The following is a 12,936-nucleotide window of genomic DNA, read 5'->3' as shown; positions in this document are numbered from 1 at the left end:
CTTACCTAAGAAAAAGAAGATAAAAAAGATGAACAGTGAAAGGACAGCAAACTCACAGTTAGTAACAACCACACCTAAAACAAAAGCAAACTAAGAGGACAGCTAGATCAGGAGCAGAACCACAGAAATGAAGATCACATGGAGGGTTAGCAACAGGGGAGTGGGAGAAGGGGGGGGAGAAGGTACAGAAAATAAGTAGCATAGATGGTAGGTAGAAAATAGATAGGGGGGAGGGCAAGAATAGTATGGGAAATATAGAATCTAAAGAACTTGAGACACGTGGTCATAAACTAAAGGGGGAGAATGGTGGGGGAGGAGGTGTGCAGGGTGGAGGGGAATGAAGGGGGGAAATAGAACAACTGTAATGGCATAATTAATAAAATATATTTTTATATTTTTATTTTTTTAAAGGCAGATCCATTTTTTGTTTATTTTTTTAAAAGATTTTATTTCTTTATCTTTAGAGGGGAAGGGAAGGAGAGAGGGAGAGAAACATCAATGTATGGTTGCCTTTCATGCATCCCCTGCTGGGAACTGGCCTGCAGGGAACCGGCCTGCAACCCAGATATGTGCCCTGACTGGGAATCGAACCGCGATTGTCTGGTTCGCAGGCCCGCGCTCAATCCACTGAGCTACACCAGCCAGAATAAAATATATTTTTAAAAAGTTTTGCAGAAAAGACTGAAAATGTTATTTTCATTTTGTGTTTTTGTTTGAGGGAGGAGGAAAAACTTCACTCAAGTGGAATTTCAATATGGCTCTGATGACTTTTGTCACCCCGTCATGTTTTATTAATTGTCTATGCATGCCTTCTTTACTTGAGGGGTTGCAGGCAATGAGTATATGGCACTTGGCACCAAGTCAGGGCTGACAAAGGGGTGTTAAAAGGCTAGGACTGCTTCTAAAATAAAGAGAAAAATTCTTGGCCAGATACCTTACTTTTCTGATTATATCAGTAAAGACAGAATACAAATAGTGGCCACTTAGTAATACTTTTTGAGAGGTCAGATTTATAAAACAAAGTTTTATATATATGTTGTAACATTACTGCTTCTTGGCCTTTTGCCTAAGATCAAGTGTAGTATGTGTTCTTATCAGTTTAATAAATGTAACATTAGAAACATAATTTTAGAATAGGTACATTAACTCCTCAGCATTAATAAATAAATGTCAATTACTATAATAATTAATAATGGCTTTAAATTAGCAACACTTGGATTTTAACCCCATACTGCCAATTTCTGGCTACGAGACTGCATTACTGCCTTCATTAGAAAGATTGGGCCCTGGCTGGTGTGGTTCAGTGGACTGAAGTCTGCACTGTGGGCAAAGGGTTGCAGGTTTGATTCCCAGTCAGGGCACATTCCTGGGTTGAGGGCCAGGTCCCCAGCAGGGGGCATGTGAGAGGCAACCACACACTGATGTTTTCTCTCCCTCTCTTTCTCCCTCCCTTCCCCTCTCTCTAAAAATGAAAAAACAAATAGTATCAGTAAAAATATCCTTGGGGGAGGATTAAAAAAAAAAAAAAAAAGACTGGACCACCACCACCACCACCTAATTTAAGTGTAGCTTATTAAATGAGATCACACCATAAAATGTTTGACAATGTTTTTCATCCTTTACTACTTTGTTTCCTCAATAAATTTTAACTGAAAAGTGTATATGCTATGGGAAGTTACAACCAGACTTTGCTTTATTTCCATTACATCATCTGTACCCAGTGCTCTTTCCATTATGCTCTGCTACATCCTGTACAATGTGTTCATTCTGTCTGTGCCCACTTAAGGGGTTTGAACATAACTGAAAAATTTCAGTCAGTTTCTTCAGTGGTCTGCCCCATCAAGCAAACAAAAGAAAAAGTTACCTCTATCATCACGCCTATAGTCATCCCGAGAGTAGTCATCTCTGGAACTCCAGGACCGATCATCCCGCCTGTCGTATCTGTCCTCATAGCGGTCCCCGCCTCCTCTGTAGTCATCGTCCCTACGGTACCCACTACCAAATGCTCTTCTGCCACTGCCTACCCTGGAATCATAGCCTGTAAATAAACACACCCCAAACTGTGATCATCACACTGGAGGGAAGAAAAGGCAAGAAAGAAATTCTTAAAAGAAAGCAATTGAACTTAATGGTATTTCAGAATGACCTCTATCATAGTCTCTGCTGCCTCTGTCATCGTAACGGTCCCGGCCACTGTACCGATCCATATCCCGGCGTGGGCCATCCCGGTAACTGTCCCGATAACCATCACGGTACCGGTCTGAATCGTAACGATCTCGATACTCTAGAGGGAAGAGAGACAGGTAACATCATTTCTTTTTCCCTTTTGACAGTAAAGAAACATGACAGCCCATTAGACCAATTTGACTTCATGAATTCATATTCACTGCTGTGTCCATTTTTGTAAAAATAAGCCACATTTTATCCAAAGTGGAATAATTTCTACTGAATTAAAGTATTCTTGGTGTTTATTTGATTAAAAAAATTTTATCTAGTAATTCAATATACTAAAAGTTTAGAAGGAAATTAGGAGAAATAAAAAATATATCCCATAATAAATTCCCAGGAGTAAAGACTGAGATATTACAACGTGTAAGTACAAAACATCAGAAAAAAAAATAGTTGGAATCTTCTAGCCTTGATGCCAAAGAACCAGAGACCACTTAAAATGTTTAGCATGGAAAAACAATACAATACACATATGACAAATCTGAGAGGCAAAGAAAATTAAGAAAAATATATGTGACATATGACAAGGGGTCATCTATTACTTAAGTAACAGAAACTAAAATTAATAGGACATCATATTCCACTACCACAAGGGCAAAGATTAAAATAAATGACTCATCCCATATTGGCAAGGCTTAGAGGAGAAAGTAAGTCCCTACACTGTTGATGAGTTTCAAATAGTATAACCACTCTGAAAGTTGCTTCAGAACTATGTATTAAATTATGTATACCCTCTGGGCCAACAATTTCTAAATTTTTTTCTGAGCAAGTAACTGGACACATGTACTAGAAGGTTCACTGCAATGTTTTCTTTTAGATTAAATCAGGGGGAACCCAATACAAAGTAACTATTCAAAACAACGAGAAATGTAATTACTGAATGTGTTCACTACATACTATTACACACCTACATGAATATCAATGACAGAAGCATCTTAATGCCAGAAATTTGTATAAAGTAGTAGCTCCAGTGACAACTAGAGAGTGTAAGTCATTTTTAAAAGGGGTTTATGGCTCATTGGCTTCAGCTGACCTGCTAGATCTTACAATTTCCTGAGAGAAGCTGGGAACCCAGATGCGTGTACCCTGACCAGTAATTGAGCCCATGATCTTCTGGTTTATGGGACGATGCTCCAACCGAGCCACACTGGCCAAGGTGAAACTTAAAACATTTTGAGTTTAATAACTGATGCATTCAGGCCAAAGAGAGACCTAATGTTATGGCTGCTTCCTTTTAAACAATGATTTCATTTTGTGAAGAACATCATTTTGTCTATGTAAACAGACATTTCATGGTAGTTTAAAATTTATAAATTAAAGGATACACTAATGTTAGTGAAAAAATTACAAACAGAAGAAAATCAGAAATGGAATTGAAAAAACAAACATACAAAAAAATATGCCATGTGTTTATTTTGAAATGTTTGTAATTTCTGGAGAGAGAACTGTATGATTTTTTGCTGAGATTTTACAGTATTATTATTATAATACCCCCCTACCCCACCCCTTAAAGTATCTTATGGGCCAAACACTTGGGACAGGAGTCTGTAACCTGTCAGTATACTCTGGGGCCTCTAACATACTGACAGAGCTGACTCTGGGGCCATAACCTAGTTTTACAAACATGGCAGGTCTGGATAACAGCACACTCAATTTTCTTGGTATCCATCCTGCTTGCTCTAAATTCAAGTTTGAGGTGAGATAACAGCCATGGCTCTTGATTCAAAACAGGACCCCTGTCTTGCACGTCTGCCTTTTCTTTCAAGAGCCATTTCTTCCTGTTAACAATAGAACGTTATGCATAAATGCTAAATAAAATACCTGAGGTAGTGCTCCACGGCTTTGTTGGGTCAAAAAGACTTGATGGTAAAGTCAGATAAAAAATTAACTTCAGACTTCCGGCCAAGATGGAGGCGCAGGTGGAAACACTGTGCCTCCTTGCACAACCAAGTTTAAAGACAACAAAGTTTTAGTAACAAAAACCCAACCAAAACAGAAAACTGAACTGTACCGAAGTCCGACAACAACTAACCATTCAGCCAGATTGGTAAGAGGGGCAGAGCCAGCGGCTGCGCAGAGCAGGGTTGCGCAGGAAAAATCGGCCAGACCAACCCAGGCGCGCAGGTGGCGTTTGGCAGATCCCAGGCATGAGGTAGCAATGGGCAGACCCAGTGAGGGTGCAAGGCAGCAGTCTGACATGGTCATATATTTGTGCGCACACAGATAAACCAGGCGAAGAAGCAAGGAATGAGACAGCACTGGCCCCAGCGGCTTGTGGGAAGCAGCAGAGGGAACCGCCATTGCCCCTCTCTGACCCTGCCTCCACATACAGCATCACAACCCAGTGACTGGGTCGCCCCACCCTGGTGAACACCTAAGGCTCCACCATTCATATGTAAAGGCGGGACCAGACCAAAACATTATGGCTCAAGAACAACTCAAAGCCCCAGAGCCAATAATTCTAAGCGATCAAGAGATAGCCAACTTATCAGATGCACTGGTGATCAGGATGCTTACAGAACTGGTTGATTTTAGTCAAAAATTAGAGGAACAAATGAAGGCTAAACTAATTGAAATGAAAGGAAATGCACAGGAAACCAATAGTGATGAAAAGAAAAGTGGGACTCAAATCAATGGAGTGAACTAGAAGGAAGAAAGAAACATTCAACCAGAACAGAATGAAGAAACAAGAATTCAAAAAAAAAAAAAAAAGAGGAGAGGCTAAGGAACCTCCAGGACATCTTTAAACGCTTCAACATCCGAATTATAGGGGTACTAGAGGGGAAGAGGAAGAGCAACAAGTGGAAAACTTATTTGAACAAATAAAAGAGAAATTCCCCAATCTGGCAAAGGAAATAGACTTCCAGGAAGCTCAGAGAGTCCCAAAGAAGTTGGACCCAAGGAGGAACACACCAAGGCACATCATAATTATATTAGCCAAGATGAAAATGAAGAAGAGAATCCTAGAAGCAGCAAGAGCTAAGGGGACAGTCACCTACAAAGGAGTTCCCATCTGATTGTCAGTGGATTTCTCAAAAGAGACCTTACAGGCAAGAAGGGGATGGAAAGAAGTATTCCAAGTAACAAAAGGCAAGGACCTACATCCAAGATTGCTCTGTTCAGCAAAGCTTTTATTTAGAATGGAAGGGCAGATAAAGTGCTTCTCAGATAAGCTCAAATTCAAGGAGTTCATCATCACCAAGCCCTTATTATATGAAATGTTAGAGGGACTTATCTAAGAAAAAGAAGATAAAAAATATGAACAGTGAAAGGACAGCAAACTCAGTTATTAACAACCACACCTAAAACAAAAGCAAACTAAGGACAGCTAGATCAGGAGCAGAACCACAGAAATGAAGATCACATGGAGGGTTAGCAACAGGGGAGTGGGAGGAGAAGAGGTGAGAAGGTACAGAAAATAAGTAGCATAGATGGTAGGTAGAAAATAGACAGCGGGGAGGGTAACAGTAGTATGGGAAATATAGAATCTAAAGAACTTGTAACACATGGACATAAACTAAAGGGGGGGAATGGTGGAAAAGTGGGGTGTGCAGGGTGGAGGGGAATGGGGGGAAATTGGATAACTGTAAGGGCATAATTAATATATTTAAAAATAAATAAAAATAAAAAAATTAAAAGCAGAGTACTATAGATGTAGGTAAAGGAGTCCATTCACCCTCTATCCATAATCATAAGGGTGCTTACATTACCATGTATACAATTTTCCAACTTATGTATTGATACTATATGATATTTTAAAAAATGTATTTTTTGCTCCCGCAACAGGTTTTGAATTTTATCCCCATTGTAAAATGTATGTCATTCTATAAAGTAGTCCATTATATAAACAAACCACTTAGTCATTTCTTCACTAAACAGGTTGTTTACATTTTGAAAATACAAAGTGTTACCCTAGCTGGTGTAGCTCAGTCGATTGAGCACCGGTCTGCGAACCAAAGGGTCACTGGTTCGATTCCCAGTCAGGGCAAATGCTTGAGTTATGGGCCAAGTCCCTGGTAGGGGGATGTACGAGAAGCAACCACACCTTGATGTTTCCCTGTCTTTCTCCCTCCCTTCCCCTCTCTAAAAATAAACAAATAAAATCCTAAAAAAACCCCACAAACAACAAAAAACAAAACAAAGTGTTGAGTATTTTTTCATGTTTTTTAATAAAGTTGCATACATTTCTGCACTGTTTTACAAAGCTTTTGTTGAATTTAGGTGGTATATGTAGAAGCTGCAATTTACCCCAGCTCCCATCCCAAGACATTCTTTATTCCCCTTCTCTACATTAAATTTTTATTTGCAGACTGTTTATCTTCTTCATTATAAACAACATCTAGTGAGGACAGGATTTTTGTCTGTTTTGTTCAGTGGTGTATCCTGAACTTAGAACAGTATCAGGTACATAGCAGACATTTAGTATTTTTGAAGTAAATTAATTTTGTTATATTAAAAGGTATCATTAAAATTACATTTTGACTGTTTGCTGCGAGTAATGCAACCAATTTTTGTACAGCAGGTTCTCCATCAACATAGGAACTTAACTCTTGTTTCTATCAATTAGCCTATGGTAAAACTGGTTTAATTAAAGTTGCAGAACCTATCGACAATATTAATTGAAGACTGACTATATCCACTCTTAACCCATCAATCTTGCCGAACTCTTGTGAATGCAAGTACTTTACTTTGTAGAATCTGTTGGGTTTCTTTCTAAATAACTGTGTCCAAAATGAGAGGAAAAAACAAAACACAAAAATGAACTTACTGTCTCCAAAGCTGTCATCACCTCTTCTAGGTGGGTAGTCATCAAAGCTGTCTGTGGCAGGACGGGCCCTCCAGTCTGTGTCTGTTTTGTCAGAATCCCGATTTCTGTCTCGGCCAAATGAACGATCATCCCTGTCTACAGACATACAAAACAAAACACCCACAAGTGAGCTCATAAAACCATTCGTTCAATATTTTTTATGTGCATAGAAAACTCCCCTCAATTCACCGTATTTGTTCATACCACAGTCATGAAGTTACCCCAGATTCTCCAACTCAGCTGAGTGATGCATTTCCTCAAATTTACTCCTATTGGCTTAATGCTTATCTGCTTCAACTTCTGTACAGGAGGCCTGATATATACATAAAGCAGGCCCCATTTGGGTCTAATGTGCTGTTGAGTATCTAATCTATTTATTATACACTTAACACTCACCTACGTCAATCAGGATTTTTTAATCTCAACACTAGTAACATTCTGACTAGGTAACTCTTGGATGTAGGGGGCTGTCCTATGCATTATAGGACCAGTCCCTGGATTCTACTATATGTTAGTAGCACTCCCCACAGTTGCGACAACCCAAAATGCCTCCAAACATTAACAGATGTTCCCTAGGAGCAAAGTCATCCTTAGTTAAGAAAAACAACTCTAGATTAAGGTAGAGCTAGCACTATCTACCTCTGTTAACATTTGCTGGGAAAGGGTACCTCTGGCTTTGTCATCCTAGGACAGTAACAAAACAGGAGAACCATCAGCTTTCTCACCTTTATCCTGGGCTTGATCAGCAACGTCTACTCGAATTCTCCTGTTACCTAGAGACTGAGAGCATAGAACCATATTAACCAACCTTTTGCCCCATTATGCACAAATCTCGTGAGTGACCTTGAACGTATGGGCATAGCAGAAGCACTGGGGGAAGGAAGGTAAGGGAAAAACACTGTAATCTAGCCAACACTCCAATTTGTTGGCTAAAGAATCCTTTATAAAGACTTGAAAATGGAAATAATCCCTTAGAATTACCAAAGTTAAATTGGGCTTAAATGATGTCAGGTCAATTAACTTACTATTTTTAGGAAGCTGAATTTCATAGGATAATTAACTTTTTAACTATCAAAAGCAATTTAATAATATCAAGTGTGATAAATTAAAAACAATTCCCAGACAACTAGCTAAATAAAAGACACATCTGGGTCTAGAGTAACTATTCATTCAAGCATTTATAAAGCCCTTACTATGTACCACAAAGATGCTTAAAGCATGGTCTCTGTATAATTTCAAGTTCTTTCATTCAATATTACCTTTGGGTAAACCAGTTCCTGCAGGATACCCTCTGATTTCCCTTTCTCCCATAATTATGTATATATATTTTGAACCCAATTAATTCTACTGCTGATTTTTCCTCATTTCATAGTAGAATCTATAGCTGAAGAAGGATAACAGTGAATTTAGTTAAAAACACCCAGAATTATATTAAATACCATTATAATAAAATCTTTAAATACATAGCAATTCCTAAATCTGGACCATAACATTTTAATAGTCACTTCAGCAAACTTCAGATAATAACTGTATGCTATTCTTTAAAATAATAATAATAACAATAATAATATTTATTTATTGATTTTAGAAAGAGAGGATAGGAGAGGGAATGAGAAACACCGATTTGCTCTTCTACTGGTTCATGCATTCATTGGTTGACTTTTGCACGTTTCCCGACCTGGTATTAAACCTGCAACCTTGGCATATCAGGACAACTTTCTGACCAACCGAATTACCCGATCAGGGCTATATGCTATTTTTTCCTTAAATCTAGCCTGAGAATTAAAAAATTAGTAATGTTAATAAAATCTAAACACTATCCAAGAAGAAACACTTTGGAACAACTTCAGCTTTTCACAGATTTAGCTAAATATGTGAATTTTTATTTCGAACTAATATTTATTTCAGATTATCAACTGGTACTCAATTATAAGATAGAAAAAATATTTCAAAAGGTATTGAATTTCATCAGTTCAAGTGGCAGATCTGGACTATAGAAATTATGGCAGAAATGGCACTGGAAATCGCCACCTCAACAAATAGTGAAGGGTTTCTGGAATTAAAAGGGAAAAAATGCCCCCCTTTTCCTTTCCAGATATAATTAGTTTGATTTCTAAAGTTACTAGAGGTAAAAAAGCAGTTCCTAGATTAGAAACTTGTACCACTCAAAGGTAAATAAATGCTTTACCTTTGGGCCAGCCTGAGCATCATTACACAGCACCAATCATATAATAACTATATTACTATTAGATTTAATCTCTACTTTTCCTCACGTATTAACAGCTGAATCTCTTCTTCCTATGGGACCTCTAAATCTGTCTGGACAGAAAAACATGTACAGGCAATGTTAAAAAGCAGAAGGACTGAACGTTTACTGTCATTCTTCTGTAAGATTTCTAGGAGGATGTATTTATTACAACCAACATCTGAGTGAGAAATGTTTCCAAACCCTCTTAAAGCCAAATATACCATTACTTCACTGAAATGAGAAAATGCCTCTTAATACTAACCTGATTAACACAATCTTTCTATTTGGCTTGATCTGGTCAGATCATTTTGAAAAAGCAAACCCACGAGAGCTGAGGCAAAGCTGTGAGTGAACAAATGTGAGATTCTATGAAAAGACTTAGTGTGGGTGGATTTCTTCCACAATTTTCCTTCTAAGTACCTCCCTAAATTATTGTGGCCTGTTGAGCTTGCTGAAGTGAGGTGTGATTTTTAAATCTTATACTGTTAAATAACCCAGGCTTTTCTTTGTAGATATTCTGGTAACCTTTGAAACAGCTACTGACCCAACTTAAAACACATCAGTTTGGTAAACACCAGATTTGTTAGCTCCCACCCCTCAAACTCCCCACCTTATTTTCTTTACCTCTTCATTGAGGCTCAGGGCATTGAACAAGGAATCCAGGTCCTCAAACTCAGCATACCCAAAACCTTTCAACCTTTCTGGATTGCTGGGTTCACGTGGTAAACGCACTGCACTGATCTGAAGGAGTAAAGAAACAAAAAAATATTTCTCAAATCGATGGTCCTTCTTCTCCCTTTTTTGATCATTGCATACACAATAAATTTCTCTGAATACACAAGAACCTGGCTGTGTCCAGCCAGAAACTTGGTGCAAAGAAACAGAGGACAGACTTCACGGAATGCTCTATCAAACCCTTTTAATTTGAATATGAATTTACCCCTTAAAAAAAGTTTGGTCGAATCAAACACTGGACTGTAAACCCTCGCACCCCTACACCCCCTCTGCTGAATTCTGAGATGACAAACCACTGAATTTTTACTTTTTGAAGCACAGGAAAAAAATTCATACTAATCTGCTTTTAATTTGAGACTAATTTGTGTTTTCTAATTGTAAATGCAGGATTCTTCTCTGTAAAGTTTCATGAAACATTCCCTGGCACTAATTTTTATTAACTAATTATTTACAACAGCTCTATGTACAATTATAAGATCATTTTCAAACACTTTTGACTATTATCCTGCCATCTTTCTCATCATCCACATCTGTTTTCCTTACCCTTTTGACTTATTATATTCAAGTTTACCTTCTGAACCACTGATCTGACACTTTATTTTGGCTCCTTAGATAAGAGATAATCTCTTTTAAATTCTAGTTTAATTCAATTCATGAGACAGTAGAATAAGAAACAAAATACAAAAGGGGGAAGTAGCTGAAGACCGCTGTGTTCTAGAACATAAAGGTGAAAAGCCTGAACAGACCAGACTTTTATAACATTCTATAAAAGAGGCCACAAGAGGGAAATAAAAAACAGGCCAACCTTCTAGTTGATCTACATAATTAAACAGGGAGGAAAATTTGTAGGTGGCAGTAAAAAACAATCTCGTCAGAATAACCAACTACAGAAGTTAATGGCAGCTCACTGCAGAGAACAGCACCTACGAGGGGAATCAAAAAACAGTGGAGGGGGCAGATTCTTAGAAGAAACACACTTTTAATGTCTTCTCATTGGCAAACACTGGAGAGAAACCTAACAGAAAACTGTTACTCAAGCTTTTATTTTTTAAAGTGCTAAATATTTTTCCAAGTATTTATTAGAGAGGGGAATGGAGGGAGAAAGAGGAAGAGAAACATCAATGTGTGGGTGCCTCTCAACCGCCCCCTACTGGGGACTGGGCCCACAACCCAGGCACGTGTCCTGACTGTGGAACTGACCTCACAACCCTGTGGTTCCTAGGGAAGCACTCAATATACTGAGGCACACTAGGCAGGGTTATGTGCTAAGTATTTTTTTAAAAGATTTTATTTATTTATTTGAGAGATATGGGGAAGGGAGGGAGAAAGAGAAGAAGAGAAACATCAATGTGTGGTTGCCTCTTGCACACCCCATACTAGGGACTGGCCCGCAACCCAGGCATGTGCCCTGACTGGGAATTGAACCATCCTTCCTTTGGTTTGCAGGCCGGTGCTCAAACCACTGAGCCACACCAGCCACAGCAGTAATTTTGACAAATTAACCTCAATGTCATTAACAGAATGGCTAAGTTCAGAGAAGTTTTTCTTTCTAGCTTTTAACATTCAACTGGGTAAATAACTTTTAAGTTTCTTTACGAGAAGGGGTACAGGTTTGAGAGACCCTGTATCAATAAGATACTGTTAATTTTGCTAAGATTGTCCAATTGGTATTGGATGATAACTTTCTCAGCCAAAGAGCCTAAAACACCATGTAACTATGTATCTGTTTCTTCCAAGCCTAGACACAAACTTAGAATCTTTCTCAGCATAGAAAATCAGAGACAGTCACTACCAATCACTATCTTCCATATCTAGTTAATTGCTTAAAAACCTTTAGACTTACATTTAATCCTCTAAAGAATTCCTTAATGGAGTCTTCTGTCACATCATAGGGCAGGTTCCCTAGAAAAGCTGTGTAGGGTGGCGATTTGGGAAGACGGCTCCTGTCAATATTGGGTTCCCGAGCAGCCCGTGGAGCAGTGGGTAGGATGGAACGGTCAATTGGAGGTGCCCTATACATATCATCATCATTACTGTGCCAAGTGGTTGAAACTAGGATAGAAAAGTGGACATAAATTAGAGGAAACTTCCCCCAATGCTGTTGTAGAATATGAGTACCCATGCTAGGTGCCAAGTATTAAATATCCCATGCCAGGAAGGAAACAGGTGATGTTAGAACAGCATGCAAAAAGTCTTAGTCTCTTTGTCTCTCGGTATTTGAGAATCTTTCAGGGCCCAGGCTTTTCTTAACAAAATCATGGCAACTTATTCTTTATAAAGAAAAAAAGAAAAGAAAAAAAGAAGGGGGGAGAGGGAGGAGGGAGGGGGAGAGGGGGGGGAGAGGAGAGGGGAGGAGAGGAGAGAGAATATACCCCACCCTATCTTTTTAACGATCCTGTGAGGCTGTTCCCTACTCTACAGAGGATACTCAGATTTCAGGAAGGTCAGTAACTTGCCCAAGGTTACAGATAGTAGAGCAGTACACAGTAATCCTGGTATAGCTAGGATTCCAACTTGGGTCCCCCTCACTCCAAATGTATTTAATCACTATGAATAGCTCTCATTCTTACCTTTCAGCTGTAGAAAGTGTTTTCTTCAGTTTATCCCTTTATTTAAAAAAAAGATAAATTCCATCCCTATTGTTCTGCTCATGAATTTGCACATCAGGTATCAACACTTATGGAAAGTACAATCTGTGTGAACTTCATTATGAAAATAGGTTATGGAAGAAAAAGCATTCTTCAGTCCACAATGAAAGCTTTCAGAGAAAAATGATGGGCAATCTCATTTATGTCATATCCAATGATTATATACAGTTCTTGCCTACTCCTTGAAAGTATAGAACTTGTCCAAATGATAACCCGGATGACTCTTCTGTATTTTTCAACTGTAATCACTTGTCCTATTCCCTTTCCTC

The 12,936-nt window shown here is 38.6% G+C and overlaps 1 protein-coding gene and 1 pseudogene across 4 annotated transcripts in view; one reads left to right on the top strand and one right to left on the bottom strand.

Annotated features, from left to right (window-relative positions):
• The window catches only part of EIF4B (eukaryotic translation initiation factor 4B), a 33,735-nt gene that overhangs the window by 11,705 nt on the left and 9,094 nt on the right, over positions 1-12,936 (bottom strand). For all 4 annotated transcript variants that reach the window (XM_053661759.1, XM_053661760.1, XM_053661761.1 and 1 more), the window contains exons 3-8: positions 11,863-12,071; positions 9,909-10,025; positions 7,762-7,816; positions 6,998-7,132; positions 2,147-2,284; positions 1,865-2,038 (exon numbers count right to left, since the gene is read on the bottom strand). In XM_053661759.1, the coding sequence (XP_053517734.1) occupies positions 1,865-2,038; positions 2,147-2,284; positions 6,998-7,132; positions 7,762-7,816; positions 9,909-10,025; positions 11,863-12,071 (828 nt within the window). The remainder of the gene's footprint in view (positions 1-1,864; positions 2,039-2,146; positions 2,285-6,997; positions 7,133-7,761; positions 7,817-9,908; positions 10,026-11,862; positions 12,072-12,936) is intronic.
• LOC119043552 (uncharacterized) lies at positions 1,047-1,152 on the top strand (annotated as a pseudogene).

Source organism: Artibeus jamaicensis, unplaced genomic scaffold (assembly GCF_021234435.1).
Source record: "Artibeus jamaicensis isolate MK-2021 breed Jamaican fruit bat unplaced genomic scaffold, CSHL_Jam_final contig_233, whole genome shotgun sequence".
NCBI lineage: Eukaryota > Metazoa > Chordata > Mammalia > Chiroptera > Phyllostomidae > Artibeus > Artibeus jamaicensis.
The sequence above is the reverse complement of the archived record's forward strand: the minus strand, read 5'-3'. Positions and strand labels throughout refer to the sequence as shown.